Source organism: Marmota monax, unplaced genomic scaffold (assembly GCF_021218885.2).
Source record: "Marmota monax isolate L192 unplaced genomic scaffold, Marmota_monax_Labrador192_F-V1.1 WCK01_AAM20220418_F8-fsc00285, whole genome shotgun sequence".
In the NCBI taxonomy this organism is placed as follows: domain Eukaryota; kingdom Metazoa; phylum Chordata; class Mammalia; order Rodentia; family Sciuridae; genus Marmota; species Marmota monax.
Window position 1 is genome coordinate 812499 of NW_026695045.1, and position 21591 is coordinate 834089.

The 21591-nt window shown below is 35.9% G+C and overlaps 1 protein-coding gene across 3 annotated transcripts in view; it reads right to left on the minus strand.

Moving 5' to 3' along the window:
• The window catches only part of Cep95 (centrosomal protein 95), a 28437-nt gene that overhangs the window by 6207 nt on the left and 639 nt on the right, over positions 1–21591 (minus strand). For 2 of the 3 annotated variants that reach the window (XM_046427738.2, XM_046427737.2), the window contains exons 2-12: positions 20334–20462; positions 19367–19474; positions 15826–15936; positions 10868–10973; positions 8365–8480; positions 6027–6158; positions 4745–4935; positions 2723–2835; positions 2418–2547; positions 1695–1845; positions 441–580 (exon numbers count right to left, since the gene is read on the minus strand). In XM_046427738.2, coding sequence (XP_046283694.1) covers positions 441–580; positions 1695–1845; positions 2418–2547; positions 2723–2835; positions 4745–4935; positions 6027–6158; positions 8365–8480; positions 10868–10973; positions 15826–15936; positions 19367–19474; positions 20334–20462 — 1427 coding nt within the window. Of the gene's footprint in view, positions 1–440; positions 581–1694; positions 1846–2417; positions 2548–2722; positions 2836–4744; positions 4936–6026; positions 6159–8364; positions 8481–10132; positions 10841–10867; positions 10974–15825; positions 15937–19366; positions 19475–20333; positions 20463–21591 lie in introns of those variants that run through there. The other variant, XM_046427739.2, reaches the window with a different exon arrangement.

Genomic DNA, 21591 nt, shown 5'->3' on the forward strand with positions numbered 1-21591 from the left:
ACATTTATGCAACATTTCAAAATCCCTTTACCACAGCAGAAAGTCCTCCTCAGCAATCATCATCATACCAGTCTCCTTGTTGGAGGCCAACCATCTCCTCCAATGGATACTCAATGGCCCATCATGTAATTCAAATGATCTATCGTGTGTAATCCACCTCAAATTCCCCTTATATCTTAAGTTCTCTCTGAAAATACCAACTCATACTGATCTCTTCCTTAATCCACTGGAACAATGAGCTAACATTCTTGAGAATTTCATGATTTATGCTCCTTAAGAGGGACATAGACCATATCACATAATTCTCTATCATCCACTCAACTCAAAACATATTAAGTACATTTTAAACCTTTAATCAACAGCATGCTAATTTAATCCATGATAGCAAGGATAAATGGCATTGTCTCCTACCCAACAACAGTCAAGGAATGGAGAAGTACCTTTGCTTGGAAATGGCGGATATCTGTTTCTTTTGGCTTACGCTGCCGCCTTCTCTCTATCTGGAACTGTTTGTGTTTGTTAACTGGAGATGGAGAAAGCGAATGGGATCTGTAAGGTGGCTTTTTGTGCTTGGGAAATCCTGCAACACAGAAAGGCCATTTACCATTAGTTCCTGACAGCCAGAATGTTAAGCTGGAAACCAATTAGTTGGTTCTCACCAAATCCAAAGAGAAGGAGAAGTAAGTGTGCTAAATGTATTATAACTAATTCATATTTGTATACTTAGTCATACCAAGTAAACAAATGAATACAAATGTGAACCGTCTCAAGCATTTACTTATATATTCAATTTTGGATTGAATTCAATATTGGATTCAATATGAATTTATATGCATAAAGTTCCTTGGCTGGCAATGGGGGGAGAATCTAGATAGAGAAAAGATAAATTATCTGGGCCATGTTCTGCATTCTAGATCCTAAGGAGGAGATGAAAATATATACACATAGCTTATAAATACTTACAAAGTAGAATACTTATAAGCAAAAGTTAACATGGTTAAGTACTGTCTAAGCAGTCCAGATTCTTCCCTAATGAATAAATAGTGACATATATGCTCATACCAATGGGATACATCTGCGAATCTGGTCATACCGCAGCTAAAATGAATTAACTGGACCTTTAAGTATCAAAATAGATTTCCAAAACAATGTTAATACACAAAAAAAGCAGACTGAAGAATGATATATATAGTATCTATGTAAATTTTTTTAATTTTTGGGTTTTTTGGGGAGTGATGAGGATCAAACCCAGGGCCTCAGGCATGTTAGGCAAGAGCTCTACACTGAGCTGTATTTCCAGCCCTATGTAAAATTTTAAAAGGACATAAAACAATAGTATGTTTAGATAAGTAATATATAAACAGTCAAAAGTATGAAAATAGTCATAAACCCAGCCTAGTGGCACACCCCTGCAATCCCCAAGCTAAGGCAGGAGGAATGCAAGTTCAAGGCCAGCCTTGGCAACTTAGTGAGACCGTGTCTCAAAATAAAAAAGAAGGTTTGGCATGTAGCTCAATGATACAGTGTCCCTGGGTTCAATCCCTAGTACCCCCCCAAAAAAAAAAGTGCTATTATTTTTTTTATCCTTTTGCATATTTCTGAAATTTTTCAAATGAGAAAGTCATTAAAAACACACAGAACGACCTAAGTAGTTCACATGGACACCACCATTCTAGGTCCCTCTGGGTTTGTACCTGGCCTTAGCTTCTTTGGCTCATATTCCATGATGCTGTCACTATGTTGAGAAAGTGTCTCCTCATTTCCATTCTCCATCTCTTTGTTTATAATATCTTCTTCATAGACAGTCTTTTCTTTAATTTGATCACCCAGAGCACTTTTTAACATCTATTGAGAAAATTATTTTCAACATCTTTCATTGATTTCAACAGAATATAAATTAGTAGAAGTAGACAGCAGACTTTTAAAGTTTCCTCTGATAGTTACTAATAATAAGTTTTCAGATGCTTATGCATCTTTAGCTTTTAAAGGCTGGATATTGATGCTACCAGCTACTCAGTTTCAATAAGCTTAACAGTAAATCAAGTAGGGATTTAATTAATTCAATGTTGTCTCACTGCATTTTGTGGCAATCAGTGATCCATCCAATTTTATATCAGATCCATCTTTAATAACAAAGGGAAACTAAAGATAAATGGTTTAACATTAACTTGTTTATTAAATGATTTAGTTTTCATCAGAAGTCAATATAATTTGGACAAATCTGTGTCATACTTGGTTATATCAAGAAAGGTTAAGAGATCATTATTCATGTCTTACCTGTTTGACTTCTAGAACATTTTCACAGTAACTAAGACTCAACTTATTTTCCAATACCTAAGCTTAGTTTTCAACTTCAACTGGGAGACACTGAAATGCTCACTACCCATAGTAATTATACATTAAAAAACAAAACTTGCCCAATCTAGCTCACAGAGCCGTTGAGAGAGTTTCTCTGACACTGCATGTAGTTCTTGTTCTGTTAACCTCTTTCTTGACCTCTGCGGGGAAGGTGAATCCCATGATGAGACTGCAGCTCTGTTTTCACTTCTGTAACGAAAGTGACCATGTGACATATAAGTAGCCACGTATACTTTATTTGGTTCAAAATAACCATGTATTATATACTTTAATACATATTTCATACTGGTTTCCACAGCTAAATTTGTAGAGTGTACCCTTCACTTTTCACACTTATAAACATGTAAGCCTGGAGTAGTATTACCTTTTTCCTTTGGGAATCTTCCTTGTTCTGGGGCTGGGGACCCGAGTTGGATAGGCTTCCTGTTCACTATCGTCAGGCAACTTGGAAGTTAAGATAACTCTATCATCTGGTTCCTATTAACACAGAACAAAGTTAATTTGAAAAAGCTACAAAGATGACAGGCAAAATCCTTTTGATGGTGGGATGCATTAAACCTGTGGCACCAAAGCTAGATTCTTCAATTTCCTTTATTTTTAAATGCATTTGTCAAAACACCATATTGATACTCAATGTTAAAGGACTGGAGCATGTCTATCATTTCTACTCAGAGAAAAAGTGTGGCTTAGAATGCCATTCTAATATAAAGCCAGGTGAGGCGTTCTCAAACATGACATTTCAGGGATAATGCCTACAACTAGACAATTACAAATGATCAAATCACAAATTTTTATCTCTTCTATTGAAAAATCAATCAACTAAAACTGTCTAAAATTGAAACACTTAAACAAACCTGAAACTTCCCAAAATATAAAGATAGACCCAACACTTTCAATAATATTTTCTTAACCTTAGAGAGAATCTTTTGCTTCTATGTTTGGTGCTACAGATTGAACCCAGGGCCCTTGAGCACACTAAGCATACGTACTCTACCACTGAACCACACACCCATCTCCTAGAGGGAATCTTAGAAAATTTCTTGTGATAAACATTATTTAGTATTTAATGATATCCTCAATTTCACTTCAGAATCCTTTTCTTCTATTAAATTTAGTACAGTTTAGTAAATAGCAATAATTAATCAAATTTTAAAAACTTTTAAAATGAAATTTAAATGTCCAGCTTAGTGAATTATTTCAAAATGAATACTCCCAATTCACTGCCACCCAAGTGAAGAAACAGAATCACCAATAACGGCATTATACCATCTCAGCAAGACTTCCCCAAAGATAACCATTATCCTATGACCCCTTTCTTTCTCTCTCTCTCTTTAATGTATCCACCCTCCTATCTGAACAGACACAGAGAATATTTAAAATGATGGTTACCTAATGCTAATGATGTTTATTTCATCTTTGTACCTTTTCTGCACTGTTTGAACTTTTTAATAATGAGAATTGAATGTATCATTGCTTATAAATTTACCCTGGCACATATTTGCCTGTTCTTTCTAGGAAGATATGGGCAGAATATACATATATATATATTTTTAAAGGGACCGGGTTTCTCCATTCCTTCCCTAAGAAAAAAATAAAGGCCAACAGGCCAAGATAATAACAGGGGTTCATGCTGACAATGGAAATATGGATGAATAGATCCCCCCCCCCCTTTAAAGCAGTAGTTGGGATTGCTCTACCATTGAGAACGTTTCAGGCCTTTTTATTTTGAGATAGAGTCTCACTAAATCACACAGGCTGGCTTCAAACTTGCCAAGCTCAGCTTCCTGAAGAGCTGGGGTTATAGGCATGCACCACTGTGCCCAGTGGCAATTTGCTTTGTCACATTTTCCAATATTTCAAACATTTTTAAGCATTTAATTGGGGATATACAACATGTGTTCTGAAGTCAGAATGCTTGAGTTTAAATCCTGCCTCTAATAATTGTTGTGTAAACTCAGACAAGATATGGACCTCTCTACATCAGTTTCCATAGAAAATATAGTGATTTCTTCAGAAATGTTTGGAAGAATAAATTATCCAACACCTGTAAAGTACCCAAAACTGTGCCTGGGAAAAAACATTCCATATATGTTGTTTCTTATTTCCCTTTTTATACACTTATTTTATCCCAACCTTCCTATAACAAGAACATGCAGGGGTATGTAGAAGCAAATTTTAAGAAGTACAATGCTTTGGTCAGTGCAATATGACTCTAACAAGAGACGTCTAAATAGATAGGCTTCTGGTGTTGGAGATGGAGCTCAGTGGTAGAAGAGCACTTGCCTAGCAAAAGAAAGGCCCTTGGTTTCATACCCAGTACAATAAGTAAATGAATTTTTAAAAATATGGGCTTTCTAACCAAATGCAAGCAAATTTTTCCACTTACAGAAAATGCTGTGTGCTCTCCAGATGAATTCCCAGCAGGGGAGAAGTGACTTGCACGCAGGTATTCTTTTCCTATAGGGCAGGGTGCTCGAGGTTCTGAAGGGTGGTAGGGTGGATGTAAAGGAATAGCTGCTCGGATGGGCTCCCCTAGCTTTCTAGCGCTTGGAACCATACTCACAGAAGGGGTTTCCACTAGTAGGACAAATTAAAGTGGATCTACGATGAAATTCTAAGACATAAATCATTTTACATACACCTACACCTATATAAAATACATTCACATACACTAATCTTTTTAACTTGATTAAAAATAAAAAATACAAAACATAATTAAAGCAGTGATACATCCTTAGCCAACAAGTAGAAATCTAATTAAATCAGAATGAATGTAACCTTAATATTATATAGTATAAAAATGGACCCTGAAAGTTATTTAAAAATAATGAGCTGGGCAAAGTGATACACACATGTAATTCCAGCGACTTGGGAGGTTGAGGCAAGAGGTTCACAAGTTTGAGGCCAGCCTCAGCAACTTAGTGAGACCCTGTCTCAAAAAATAAAGGGTGGGGATATAGCTCAGTGGTAAAGTGCTCCTGGGTTCAATCCCCAAAGAAATAAAAATAATGAAAACTGGAAGCAACCAATGTTTAACGAATGGCTATGTAAACTTATGGTTCATTCACATGTTAGAAAACCAGCTGGCCATTAACAATGATTTTATGTAATACTACCATATAAAAATTCTGTAATAGGAATATTTTTCAAGTACTATATTTTGTTATTCAGTTATAAGTTGAAGACCATCAACTGTATGTATATATACATATACAAATGTATCAGACTGTATTATCCTTAAAAGAAAAACAAAAAAAACCCAAATATTTTGAGAGAAGATGACTTAGATAATAAAACAGTGGAAGAAAAAATATGTGGTGGGGCTGGGGTTGTAGCTCAGAGGTAGAGTGTGCTTGCCTCGCATGCCTGAGGCCCTGGGTTCAATCTTCAGCACCACATTAAAGAAATAAATAAAAATAAAGATACTAAAAATAAAAAAGCACCTTTGCCTTAAAAAAAAAAAAAAGAAAAAAATGTGTGGCCAAAGACCATATTAAGCAGAAATTAGAGCTCAGAATTAAGAAAAAACAATTACAAATAAGATCATGTAAAACCAAAAAGATTCTTATATAGTGCAACTAAGTAAAAAGACCATTAGCAAATGTCCTGGGCAATGACTGTGTCAACCCAGGAATAGACTAAAGAACGAACAACACATTACGACTCACTATCTTCAACAAAGGATGTCCTATCCTTAAACAGAAAACTAGACGAGGGAGGGTTTAACATATCTTCATGTAGTTTTGCAATTGGTGAGGGTGACATTTTTTTAGACTGCTTGTGGACAGGACTTTGAGCACCTAGGAAAGAAAAATAAAGGTAAATTTTTTATCTATCAAAATGTTTGCTAAAAATTATACTAAATGCCAAGAGGAATGTTGAAAGATACCGATTATTTTTAATAACTAACATATTAAAAGGCAGTTCTATAGTCCAGAATCACTTTTACGACTTGAAAACAAGGTTTTACTCAATGTTTCATTACTCTGCTTCAGAAAAATAGGTGCTAGAGTTGTAGAAATGCTGATTGTTATATGGGCATTTCTAGATATAAAGATGTTAAATGAATTAGGGTTTGTGGCTAGTACCATAATCAAAGAGTTACAGTTCAGAAATTAAAATCTAAATTAGATGCCTGTGAATGTGACAGTTGTCTGACATCTTAATTTAATGATAAAAGGAAGCTGCCATAAGCCCTTTCATCAAATCAATCCCAAATACCTTTGCTAGCTTCCTTCTCGACCTTTCCTCCTTTGCCTTAAAAACGTTAAATCAAATTCCACTCTCTACAATTTGAAAACAAGTATAGATTGAGTATCCTTTATCCAAAATGCTTGGCATCAGAAGTGTTTTGGATTTCGGAATATTTGCACATACAGAATAAGATCTTAGGGATGGGCCCCAACTCATTTATGTTTCATGTACACAGCCCAAGGTAATTTTATACACTATTTCTAGTGTTTCCTGAATTTTGACTATGATCTGTTATATGAGGTCATGTGTAGAATTTTCCACTGGTGATATCAAGTCAGTGGCTCACAGAGTTTAAGATTTTGCAGTCTTTCAGAGTTCTGGATTAGAGATGCTTGAATAGTAAATCATCTTTTACTGTTGTACTTAGTTTACATGGCACTTAATATCAGAGGACCCATTTCTAAAATCACCATCCCCTCCACTGTGAATCTATCTGACTTCCTTCAAGTAACGTTCTTGAAATAACTATACTTTACACTTTGCCTGTGATTTCAGACAACTATTCATATTTAGTGCATAATGCTGCTAAAAGTCCTTTACTTTGCCTCTCTCAATGACAACCTCATGTCTTTGGTCTACTGTGATGTTCAGACTTGGGTTTTTGAACATAATTTCTTAGGAGTGCAGCATCCATTCCTTGGAATTAAGAGTATTAGTGCTATAGGGACTTTAATGTTGGTTTAGTCCAATTCTCTTATTTCAAATTTGAAGAAATGGGGCTCAGAAAAGATAAGAACCTTGTCCAAAGTCACACAGCCAGTAGCAGAGTCTGGATGAGAAAGCAGACCACCTGATTCCCAATTCAAAGTACTAATTATGGGGTAGCATTCTTGTCTTTCTATTCAAAAAATACTTATTTGGGATGGGTGTTTTCCTAAGTTTTGAAAAATTATGATGAACAAGAATAATCTTACTGTATATTTTTATGTATCAGCAGTTTTCACATGTAGAATTTAAGTTCCATGAAGGCAGGGATTTGTGCCTGTTTTGTTCCCAACTCTCTCACCACTGCGTGGTATAGGAAAAGCACCAAATAAGTATTTGCTGAATGACTATGATGTGGCCACTTTCCCAGGAATTCACAGTTTACACAACAAGCTATAAGTTACCAAGCAATGTGGGAATGGTGTTATAGAAAGGAAGAGAGAACGCAGAGTTGACAGCCTGAGGCAGGTAGGGGAGGCTGGGCTATGGAGAGTGAGTTTGTCAGGAATAGGAAGAAAGAGCACCCCAGTGGATGAACAATATATGTCAAAGATGAACATGGCATGCAAGGTGGGTAGGATCGTCACAGGGCCTGAAACTGGGAATGAGAGATATTACACAGAGTTCTACTGTGTGTAAGCAGATTACTGGAAATATGGCCTAAAGCCTGGGAGGAAATTTGCTATTGGGAGTATGAACTTATTAGTTGAAATGATGAAAACTGTCCAATTTGGGAAACTATAATTGAAAGGTACTCCAGAATTTTGACAAGACTGTAAAGATACATCCACAATTCTCTTCTCGGGATATCAGGTCCCACAAAGTACATGACAACCTTGCACCCATAGATTTGCCTTGATCTTATGTGCCTCTGTGCTTTTACTTGCCTATGATTTCAGACTACTATTCATATTTAGTGCATAATGGTGCTATTCTGGAATTTCAATGCTGAGGTTCAATTAGGACTCTATTCTTCTAATATTAAAGAGCATACTCTTCGTATTGTTATAACAACATACTGAATAATAACTGATATTAACTACTCACCATTACTTCTTAGAGAAAAGGTGTGTGCTGTGTCTCCGAGTCTAATTATTTCACCAGTGGATTCTGCTTCATCTTCATCCCAAGAGGGTCCCAAAGCCTCAGGTGAGGAGGAGCTCCTAGAAAGAAATTCTCACTCACTCAGGGCCCAGCCTGACCATAGAGGACCCTTCCTGCTTCCAACATCCAGCCTGCAGGTATTCAGATTGCTCATTTGCTAGGTGCAAAAAAATTGAAAAAAACCAGAGCCGGGGAAGTAACTCAGCAGTAAGGTACTTGCTGCATGCCTGCAGCCTGAGATGTACAAAACAAATGATAGTGCATGATCTTCCTCTTAATGCTTATCAATCCTTGCTGCTAGTTTTGTATTGATAGATATATAATGAAAAAAACTGTGTATAAAGTGTCAAGGATGAAATGGACAGAATACATACAGAGAACAGCTAACACTGGTGAATCTAAGGGTGCAGGAATGGAGGGGAGTCTGGTAGGGCATTAATTTTGCACTAAATATCTTTGAATTGTCTCACTTTTGCAATTGTTTTATTTTAAAAAATATAATAATAAATAAAGTCAAGAATTTCACCTTATGATGGGTCTCCTTTGAGACATTTTTCACAATGTACTTTACCTAAAAAAAAGGTATTTGCCAGCCAGGTGTGGTGGTACACACCTAAGATCCCAGTGTCTGGGGAGGTTGAGGCAGGAGAATCGTGAGTTCAAAACCAACCTCAGCAAAAGCAAGATACTAAGCAGCTCAGTGAGATCCTGTCTCTAAATAAAATACAAAACAGGGCTGCGAATGTGGCTCAGTGGTTCAGTGCCCCTAAGTTCAATCCCTGGTACCCCTCCAAAAAAAGGTATTGCCTGTGTTTTTCAAACCATGACATACTCCATTAAAAAATCAAAATTTAGATATTTAAAAGAAAATCACAGGGGCTGAGGCTGTGGTTCAGCAGTAGAACGCTTGCCTAACATGTGCAAGGCCCTGGGTTCAATCCTCAGCACCACAAAAATAAATAAATAAAGGGAAAAAAATATAAAAGAAAATCACAATATTATGTTCAAGTTTTAGTTAGCAAGGAGTACAATCAAATCTGTAACAACAATATATTTTGTCTATGAAAGTAGCATAAATTTTAAAACTGATATTGGTCAATGAAAATGGCTCATGAAGTACCTGCTCTTTCATGCTTCTGGTGGATGTAAATTAGTCATGGCCTCCTTGAAAAACTTGGCAACTTTTATTAATAGCCTTAAAACATTCATACTCTTTTACCCTGAATTTAGCCTAAAGACATGAGAGAAAGGGAGAATAAAAAAAGGCTCCCCTCCCAGGGTCACTCTACCCCTAAACTCTGTCACCAGCCCTTTTTATTTTGAGATAGAGTCTTGCGAAGTTGCCCAGGCTGGCCTCAAATTTACAATCTTCTTGCCTGGCTTGCTTTTTAAGAATTTTGTCGTCACTGTCGTCGTCATCATCATCATCACCACCATCACAAACCTCCACATTATAAGATCAGGGTACTAAATTATGTTATAACTACATGAATGATGATACATAGTCATTATAATCCCAGGTATTCAAGAGCCTGAAGCAGGAAGATAACAAATTCAGGGCTATCCTAGGCAACTTAGCAAGAACCTATCCCAAAATAAGAAAAAGCAAAAGCTAGTGATGTAGCTCAGTGGTAAAACACTTGCTCAGCATGCATGAAGCCCTGGGCTCAAGGGTTCGTGCTAAATAAAGTAAAATAAAATTAAAACTTACTGCAGGGCAGAGGGTGTATGTAGCTTAGTAGTGGTATGCTGGTCTAGCATGCACTATTGTCCTGGGTTCAATACTAAAAACTAGAAAAAAAATATTATAGATAGTTTGACAACTTGGGAAAAGACTGGATGTGTTAAATAAAGATAATGCCTGCATACAGTATGACTTCATCCAAAAAAAAAGTATAAAGGACTAAAATATAACAAAATGTTAACAGCAATATTTAGTTTTACATGACAAATTTCATCTTTTTTCTTGCTGTTAAAGAATTTCTCTAGGGCTGGGGTTGTGGCTCAGTGGTGGAGCACTTGCCTAGCACGTGCAAGGCCCTGGGTTTGATCCTCAGCACCACATAAAAATAAATAAAGATATTGTGTTCAGCTACAACTAAACACACACACACACACACACACACACAAACACACATATATATAAAAGAATTTCTCTGTACTTTGCAAGTTTACTCAAAGGAGGATGGAACAAGGAAAAAATGATGATCCTTTCATGATCAAGGGACAAATGAAAAATGAGTAGGTAATTAAGATGGAGAATTAGTATTACATGTAGCTCATGTTCATAAAACTCCCTCAAAAAGGTATAAAATAGAAGAAGTTAGTAAAAATGTTCACATTAGCTTTTTTGGGTACCATTCTGGTATACTGTGTGCAATTTTAATTCTTAGTAGATGAGAAAGCACAATTTGTTTTGATAAAATTCACAGGCATTGTGGGCTACCTCCCAAAAGAAACTCTTTTCCATGATGATTTGGACTCCTTAGTGCTTTCTAGCTCTTCCAAAGGTTCTCCTTCATGGGATTCTTTAAAATACTGTTCAGTTTCACCTGTTTAAAACAGATTAAAAACAACAATACCAAAAAAAAAAAAAAAAAAAAAAAACCAAGTTAATACCATTTTTTTTTTCTATAAAAGAGGCCAGAAGAGGTAAGTGAGACAACCCCCAACCTATAATGGTAATCTACGCTCCCATGACAGTGAAATTAGAAAGAATCAAATCATTACCTGCAATGAGTTACTCAAGTAACAAAGAAACAAGAAGCTCGTTGCTTTCAAATCAAGGCCTACCATGTATATTATGATATTTTCTTTTTTAAACAATGTGATAGGTTCACTTATCATTCTTTATACTTCTCCATCTGTAAGGGATGTCTGAGGTAATCAATTAAGATGGCAGGAATAATATGATTCTATTAACCTTTTTCAAGTTCCAAGACAACCATGCCTCATGCAAGAGTCAGAACATATCATGGTTTAGATGAAATTTTTCTTAAGACCACTGACCTTTTTCTCCAACCTAAAATACCCAAGGAATACACGCTTTCACCAACAGCATTAATTCACTAGGGCTATGATTTTAGGCGTTATGAGGATAAAATCTGATTCAGATTTACCTCTCTGGATATTCCAATGCGTAATTCTAGACATTTCCTGTTCAAACATCCACCTCATTATTTTCTATTTCTGTATTCACCAAGCAACATTTTAATATCATTTGTCAACACTGATGGTGCATATAGTCTGAGCTAGGCTCTGTGCTAAACGTATCTCCTTACTTAATCTTTACAACAAGCTTCATATGAAAAAACAAGTCTAGAGAGTTTCTCAGACAGTGAGGGTTTGCCTTCAAATCCCTCATTCTTCAATGGTAAATGATAATGCTAGCTCAGGTTTCAGAGAGAAGCTGCCCTGCACTGCTGGCATGACTAATGCTAACAAAGACTTCCTTTCCATTTTGTCAACTGGCATTTAAAAAAAATTTTTTTTTTAGTTGTAGATGGACATAATAGCCTATTTTTTTATTTTTTTATATGGTGCTGAGGATCAAACCCAGAGCCTCGTGCTTGCAAGGAAAGTGCTCTACCACTGAGACAACCCCAGCCCTGTCAATTGTCATTTTGAAGAATCTGATCAGCTCCAGATAATAATGCCAATTAAGTATATTTTGGACCTGCATAAATGAGACTCAAACCTTAGATAACACTGTTCAACTGTCATCCAGGGAGGCGATGTTGAGAGCCGGAGGCGATGTTGAGAGCCACAGCCGAAGGGGCCCCAGCAAACTTCCAGCTGCCAGCTGATGATTGGCTCACAGCGGCCCCAGCAACATCTAGCTGATTGGCTCCTCGGCCCCAGCAACATCTAGCTGATTGGCTCCTCTGCGGTGATGCTCATTGGGCTGTTTCCCTGCCCTTTCAGACCACGGAGCTGCTCATTGGGGGACTTTTTTGGCTCCGCCCACGTGACCCAGCCAATCGGCCTCAAGAGCAGGAGGATTGTGGGAGGTGGGGAGAAGCTTGTGGGGGAGAGAGAGGCTTGTGGAAAGCCGGTGGTGGCAGTTGAGGCTCTGAGGGTTTTTCCTGAGAGGCTGTTTTGTTTGGCGTGTGTGGTTCTAAAAATAAAGTTAGTTTCTTTTGACAAGTGGCTCCTGATTGTGCCCAGCCAGACTGCGGCATTTTAAAAGAGGTAGAAGTATAACCAGGGGCATTATCTGTTTTTAACTGTTTTGGAACACCCACAGTGGCAAAATTTTGTAAGCAATGAGCTATAACATCTTTAGTTTTTTCTCCGGCATGAAGGGAGCCCATCAAAAATCCAGAAGAAGTATCAACTGTAACATGCAAATATTTTAATTTTCCAAATTCTGGCAAGTGTGTGACGTCCATCTGCCAAATATGGTTAGGTATCAATCCTCTAGGATTGACTCCAAGATTAACTTGTGGTAAAAAGGTCACACAATTTTGACATTGTTTTATTATTTGTCTAGCTTGTTCCTTAGTTATTTTAAAACGCTTTTGTAAAGTATTAGCATTGACATGGAACTTTTTATGAAAATTTATAGCTTCTTCTAGTGTAGAGAAAATATGTATGTCATGTGTAGTTTTATCTGCTAAATCATTGCCCAAACTAAGGGCTCCAGGCAATCCTGTATGTGCCCTGATATGTCCTATAAAGAATGGATCTTTTCTGTCCCAGATTAGACTTTGTATAGTGGAAAGCAAAGAGAAAACAGTAGAAGAAGGGGAAATCCTACCAGCATCTTCAAAAGATACTATAGCATTAACTACATACTGACTATCAGAAAATAAATTAAATACAGAATCTTTAAACATCACAAAAGCTTGTAAAACTGCATTAAGCTCTACCTTTTGAGCTGATTGTTTGGGTACTAAAAATGTAAAAGTTTGATCAGGGGTAACTACTGCTGCTGTACCATTATTTGACCCATCAGTGAATATATTTGGAGCATTCATGATAGGTGTTTTTCTTGTCATTTTTGGAAAAATTACAGGATGCAATGACCAAAAAGACAATAAAGGATTAGATGGTAAGTGGTTATCAAATGAAACATTAGATTTGCACATGATTATTGCCCAAGTATTTAACTCATTAGCTAACTCATCAATTTGATTCATAGTATATGGAGTAATAATTTTATTGGGAGAAATTCCAAACACTCCCTTTGCTGCTTTTATTCCTTTGAGTATTAATTGTCCTACAGCCTCAGGATACCTAGTAAGAATAGTGTTAGGAGAATAAGATAAATGTATCCATAATAATGGACCTTCTTGCCAAAATACTCCTGTAGGAATATTTTTTGTTGGTAGTACAATAAATAATAAATAAACTCAGCAACTCCCACCTATCACAGCTCAGCTCACCACATACTACCAACCTTTCTGGGAGGTAGTATCCTTCAGCCTTTCATTACCACTAGACTCACATGAGAGCACTGTCTTCATCCCTCCATCCCCACTGCTCTATCATCGATGAGGCACTATCTTCCCACTGTTGCTGACTTTATAACAGTTCAAATTAATCTTATTTACTTACAGATAGTTTTCTGTCTCTTAATTTTGCTGCTAAAAAGACAAAATGATACAGAGCATCGAAATACCTATTGGTAACCTTGCATTAGGTGAGTTCCACAGGTTAATCACTTTCAATACTTGCCCCCAACTTCCTTCTTTCGTGTCTATTGTATGTATTTAAGGCTGTCTCCCTGACTTAAGTACAAGTTTTTGGTTTTTTTTAAGTCTTTGTTTTTGTTTTGAGAAAAATCAATGACATGCAGCTTTGAATCCTTCCAAAGTACCCAGATTAGCATTTAACACATAACTACACCCAAAAGTTTAGAATTTTAAGAAAAAGAAATTTCCAATGTATACCTTTCAATCTTCCCTTCTGGCTTTTAAATCATTTTAGCAGAAATTGATTAAAGATAGGGAAGTATCTCTAACTAAAAACTTTAAGATTCATTTCAAGTATTAGAATCACAGCACAGGTCTATCCATGATGGCAGAAATTAGAAAAGGTGAGGCAACCCAAATTTTTTATTGTAACTTATATTAGAATTTGTTATTTACTGTGCTGATAATTTTTTGGATAAATTTGTAATATAAGAACGGATAATATATTATTCCATTCATGATCAACAGTATTATTTATTAAAGATGATACAGTCCTTAAGTACTACTGATTAAGTTTAAATAACCATAACACTTTTAGATAAAAATAAGGCAATATTGATATTCATAAAACATGGGCTGGGGATGTGGCTCAAGCGGTAGCGCGCTCGCCTGGCATGCGTGCGGCCCGGGTTCGATCCTCAGCACCACATACAAACAAAGATGTTGTGTCCACCGATATTCATAAAACAAAAACATCACACAATAAATTTTTATAATTTGGGGAACTGGGTTAAAGAGTAAAATAAAAAATATTCAGCCGGGTATGGTGGTGCATGCCTATAATCCCAGCAGCTCAGGAGGTTGAGGAAGGAGGGTCACATGCTCAAAGCCAGACTCAGAGGGGAAAAAAAAAAAAAAAGAGCTGAGGATGTGACGTAGTGCTCCTGGGTTCTATCCTTGGTACCAAAAAGAAAAAAAAAGTATATTCAGGCTGGTAGTCAGGTGCAGTGATGCATGACTGTAATCCCAGCTACTCAGGAGGCTGAGGCAGGAGGATCACAAATTAGAAGCCAGCCTGGCAACTTAGCAAGAATCTGTCTCAAAAAAAGCAAAGAAAAAAGGAAGGAGAAGAAAAAAAAAGCTGGCCATCATGAAATAACAGTGTTGGTAGAAATGCCCCAGTTCTTCCTGCTAATGCCTTAGTAATATCCAAATTTGTAATATAAAATGGTGATTCTGATGTAGGAAATTTTGGAATAAGAAATTTTATGCACTAATAGAACAATAAATAATTCAGGCAGAAATTTAGGTTCCCATTTTAGATTAACTTTAAAGTTATTTATAAGTAACAATCCAAATTAACAAAGGATTTGATGATACAGTTTCCAATCACCTGAAACAGAAACAATTAGAAATATACAATTAAATTTATCAAGCATATTGTATTGGTGATTCTGCTTCCTAAGAAAAATAACCAAAGAGATAAAAGGCAAAAGGGTATGTAATCCTTCTTGGGATTTCTTTTGCTGGGGTTCAAACCCAAGGCCTCATCCACACTAAGTATGCACTCTACCACCGAGCTCTGACCCCAGCCTCTTCATTCTTTTTTTTTTTTTCAATATTTTTTTTTTAGTTTACATGGATACAGTATTTTTATTTATTTATTTTTATGTGGTGCTGAGGATGAATCCAGTGCCCTACACATTCAAGGAAAGCACTCTACCACTGAGCTATAGCCTCAGCCCAGCCCCTCTATTCTTAAACTTACTTTTCTCATGAGATGTTTCACTGATGTGTTCTGTAAGATACTCCAGCAATCCATCAAATATTTCTAGGAGATTCCTGATAGATTCTTTGTCTCCTTTCACAATATTTTCTCCTGAACACAGAACATAAAGCTATTAAAAATGTTAATAAAAACAATTGAGAGCCTCATAATTGGTTTTAGGTTTTTATTTTGGTACTAGGAATTGAGCCCAAGGGCACTTTACCACTGAGCTACATCCCCAGCCCTTAAAATGTTAAAAAAAAAAAAAAAAAAAATTTTTTTTTTTTTTTTTTTAGTTGTAGATGGACATGATACTTTACTTATTTTTATTTGGTGCTGAGGATCAAACCCAGTGTTTCACACATGCAAGGCAAGCGCTATACCATTAAGCTACAATCCCAACCTCTCCCTTCTGATTTTTTTAGGTTCTTGCTAAATTATCCAGGCTGTCCTCAATCTTGCTATCCTTCTGCCTCAGCCTCCCAGCACTGGGATGGAGAACCATACCTGCCTTGAAAGTCTCATAATCTTGAAATGGATATAACATTGTGAAAGAATATATGGATTATAAACTCAGAAGAAATAAAATTATAAATATTAAAAACATTGATTTTGTACTATTTAATTATATCCAAAAAAATAAATAAATAAAAACAATAGGCTTGGATATAATGTTTAATAATTCAATGGCATATTTCTTCTTTTTTTTCAAGAAGCAAAATAACTGGATTTAAGAAAACATTTTCTGCCAGGTACAGTGATGCATGCTTGTAATCCCAGCCATCCAAGAGGCTGAGGCAGGAGGATCACAAGTCCAAAGCCATCCTCAGCAACTTAGCAAGGTCCTAAGCAACTCAACAAGGTCCTGTCTCTAAATAAAATATATAAAAAGGGGTTGGGGATGTGGCTCAGTGGTTAATTGCCCCTGGGTTCAATCCCTGGTACCCCCCCCCCAAAAAAAAAACCAAACTTCTAATAAGAGTCATACCATAACATAAAGCAGCAAAGCAGAACTTTATTAGGCTGGTGGGAAAAAAATGACAGAATAAAATACTTTCAGATTGTGGGATACTATTTATTTGGGTTGGTTTGTTCTAAAGGTAATTGCAGTAGAATAATACCAAAACAAATAAACAAAAAATCAATACTTTTTCATTAGGAATTCATGGTTGTTTTCCCCTGTTTACTTCTATTCATATTGTATAGATCAAACCGTATTTCTGATTAAAACTGCATCCATGAGGTCTGATCCCCAGCACTGCAAAAAAAGAAAAAACACCCAAAATCTCATCCAGGCTCCCTTTCTAAATCTAAATCTAAAAATCCTCTCCCCTTTTTTGGGGTACTGAGGCTTTAAACCGGGAGTGCTTTACCACTGTGCTACATTCCCAGTACTTTTATTTTTTATTTATTTATTTTTGTGGTGCTGGGGATTGAACCCAGTGCATTGTGTTTGAAAGGCAGGCACTCTATCTACTGAGTTATATCCCCAGCCCCTAGTACTTTTTTTTTTTTTTTTTTAATTTTTGAAACAGGGTCTTGCTAATTTGCTGAAGCTGGCCTCAAACTTTAGATTCCCCCTTCCTCTTGACTCAGACTCCTGAGTTACAATCACCATGCTTGGCTAAATCCCTTTTTAATCTCGCCTCATCCTCAACTCTCTAGTCTCATCTCCTACCACATTCATATAATATCCAGAAGTCAATCTTGAAACAATTCCTAGCACAGTACTTGGCCCCTAATAGATTATTAACAAATGCTAAGTTGAAATATTGAATAAAAATGGATTGGCAAAGCGTGGATACTTGACATGTTTAATGTCACTTAAAATGGACTCCAGTCAACATCAGGTATGGATGGAATTTGGCCGTTGTGATGCTCTGGTGATCCCTTTGGGATATCATGCCTAGCATTCTCAAGAATTCAAACCAGAATGGGAGAGGCAGAGTAGAAGTTTGACATCTGAGAAAAGCTGGCCACTCTTAACTTATGATACAAAACAAAACTATACCAGAGTTGGAATACTATATTCTGTTTGAAATAATGAGTGTGAAATCCTGTTTTTAAGCCCTGTGTTTTTCTGGCTTAAAATACATATGCATACCCATGGGCATACTCAAGACTTCTCAGTTTCCAGGATGGGGAGCATACTCTGCCAACCCAGCAATTAAGACTGTTGGCCAGAATGCATTGCTTTGTGGTGGAAGAGAAACTACTTTGCACACAACACAAGGAGTCAAAAGCTGCTCTGCAATCTACTGGAGGAGGTAAGCAGTTTGCAATAACTCATGGGTGAGTGCAGTTTGTGAGAGGCAACTTCACAATAAAAAGTTCTATAAACATATGTATGTTTACAATCTTGCTATAGTATATTTCCAAATTACAAATATCAGAAAATGTCCAACATATTCAGGTGATTTAGTAATTTCAAACTGCAAAGGAACAGGGAAATTCTGGGATCATTTCTTAAAATAATTTATCTCCAAATTGATTTATCCCATTTACTCCCCTAGAATTGAACTTAAATACTAATGACTGTATCTCTGCAAAAATTTGTTCTTGTCAATATTAAGTTGAGAAATGTCAATTTCCTACCCTTATTACCATTTATCTTCTTTAACCAATGTTAAAAAGTACATCAATAGTATACGCCTTCTTTTTGGACTGAAATATAGCTTCAAGTCCCTAAGATTCTCTCTGTTCCTTAGCTTGAAATAATTTACTGGAATAATTCTTATTCACTACTTTTAACAAACATAAGGATTTATAAATATATTTGGTATGCTTATTTTTGGAACACAGCAAAGTATCCTTCATTTTATTTTAGAAAAAGTCTTTAAAAAGCAGCTTATATTTTTAAAAGCTTTTGAATATATAATATGGTTCGAAATTCAAAAAATATGAGATATATTGTGAAAATCTGGGTTCCCTTTCTTGTAACCCTGAAGTTCCCCTTGTTGGAAGCAATCATTATTAAAGTTTTTTAAATCTTTTTTTCAAGAGTCTTTCTGACTGCAATCAACAGGATATATCTGCGTATATATTTTCCCCACCTGTTTTAACAAACTGTAGCATACTCTATACAATATAACTACACTGTGTTTTTCTCACAACATACACTGGAGATTGCTTCTCTAAAATGGAATACTTTGTATGCAAAGATCATTATCAATCATCTTTTAAACCTATTGCGCAGTTCACTCTCCAGAGCTATTATTATTTATCTAAACAGTCCCTATTAATTGGCATTTAAGTGTTTCTAACTTTTAGCTACTAAAAACATGCAGCATGGGTATGCTTTAATATAACAAAACAAAAAATATACATGAAATACATTTCAAATCCAGATCCATCACAAACTCAGTGTTCAATTCTCCTGAAAAGATTTAATGTATGATTGCCCTAAGTATATCAGTTGTCTTGGTTCAGTCTTAGTTTGTCGGTTCTATAAGGTCCCTCATTTGGTTAATTAAACAATATCTAAGGTTCTACCTAATGTTATTTTACTAAGATGCATAATTATCTAATTAAATATACTAACCTGTTATGTGAGACAAGCTAACTTGCAGATAATCCAAGGCCAATGAATCAATCACTGCTTGTACATTGTGGGCATCATCCTCTTGACTCTTGGGAATAGCTATGAGGTCTGTGGAGCAAAAGTCACATTATTTTGCATCTATGAGGATCCAAGTTTTTATCTATTTGTCTTTGACTAGGCTTTTGAGTAAACCCAAATGCAACAAAACTAAGCTGTGCATTAGCTGGACAGATGGTAGTACAGATAAAATCATAAAGCCTGAATTCTACAAAGTAGTATCTTTTTAGTTGAATATTTATTTTTCAATATTATTTAATTGTTTGATACTATACCCAACATATAAACATGTTCTACATAAGTACCATGTAAAAGAATATGCAGATGAACAGGGAAACTCTGGGATCATTTCTTAAAATGAAGTATCTCCAAATTCAAAGGGATGTGAATAGTTGATAAGGAAGGCAAACATAAGCAGAGACTTGACAAAGAAATGAAAGCAGTAAAGGAATCTATGGATAAGAATTCTGAGCTATTTAACCAAGGTCACAGCAAAATGTGCAAATCACAACTTAAAATATAAATTTACTATCTTCTTAGCGAATTAGGGTCAAAATAAACATCAATTCTTATTTGTAATACTGGTTAAGTAGCAGAATCCAACAAATTTCCAAGTTCTGCTCAATTTTTAAAACTTTGAAGATTTATTTACAGAATCAGTGTGACTTTTACAAGGCATTAATATGATTAGTTTAAATGGGGCTGGCCTTCGAACTGATTTGATCAAGGCTATTATTATGAGAGGGTCCCCTAAAATATTCATTAGCATAAAAATACTACATTTGGATAGAAATAAGATGCAGACAGAGAAAATAAAATTTTATAAATATCAAGGGATTTAACTAAAAGAACTAGAAACTTCTGGCCCAAAATACAGACACAATTAGTACCATTTTTTCAGTGAACTTACCCGGTACTTTTTCTCCCAAAATGGATTGATAAAGAGCAATAAAAACATTAGAATCACAATCTTCAAGTGTGTGTATCCTCAGATGTATGTGACATTTAAAAAGAAGGTTATTGGCAATGGTTACCCACTCTGTTGGGGAAAAAGGAGAAAATAAATCTTTACTAGCACTAGGAAAAGTCAAGCACAAAATATCAACAATCTCCACAAAACAGATATTAAACTCTACAAAATAAGAAATTTGTTAAAAAATTTCAAAGACCCTCCTAGTTAAGATTTTTGAAAAGATGTATTGGGATGATTTCCAGAGTTTATAATTTCAGTTTTTATTGTTGCAACCCCAAATCTTCACTTATTTACTATTAGTTTTTATTTTATAAAAGCCTTAAATAGGTGTTTTTACTTAAAAGGTATAAGTAAACGGATTATCATGTTATTTTAAAAAGTTTGCAAATGACAATCTCAAGTTACTAGAAACTAGTTGATGGAGGATGTTTAAAATTCCCAATAGTATTAGTTATGTTTTTACCCAATTATCTTGTGCAAGTCAAGGTCTCTCCGGTGCCCAAAAGGGTGGTGATTAATTTAGGCTGTTAAGAACTGGAATAATGATAATACTAATGCATCTGTTAGGTTTTATTACATTTGATATACATTAAAGAAAATACATGAAATACATTTTTAAAAAATCCCTAAATTCAGAACTAGCATCTTAAAAATACTGTTGAAGTTCTTTGTGGGCTATACCACATCCGGCCCTCCCCCAGTGTTGGGATTATCAAGGTTAAAGATTTCTCGACTAAAGATAATGTAGAAAGCTTGAAACATTTGTTCACTGAAATTATTGGTGATTAAAGGGAAAGTACTTTAGCATTAGATGCATCTCCGGTAAGTAATGGACGCACGTTTTGGAAGCAAATAAGTCTGTGTATCTTGCATACACCAATTTCCCTCCTCATGCCCATTTCTCACAGCTGACCAAACCATGACAACCATTTGGTACTGGAGAAAAGGACGAAGCGTCCTAGACAACCAAATCAATTCGCTTTTCAAAAGCGATGCCAAACAAACCCTTAACTCCAGAGGGCACCAAAACAACAACAAAAAATCCCGCTATTTTGCTTTGGCAAAGGCATCGACATATCTTAAAAAATATCACGTCTTTCAAGAACAATATAAATGTAGGTTCGGCCTCAGCGCCCACAATGCAAGAGCGGAGAACACACTGACAGTGGCTGGACATTCCAGAGAAATACAAGTC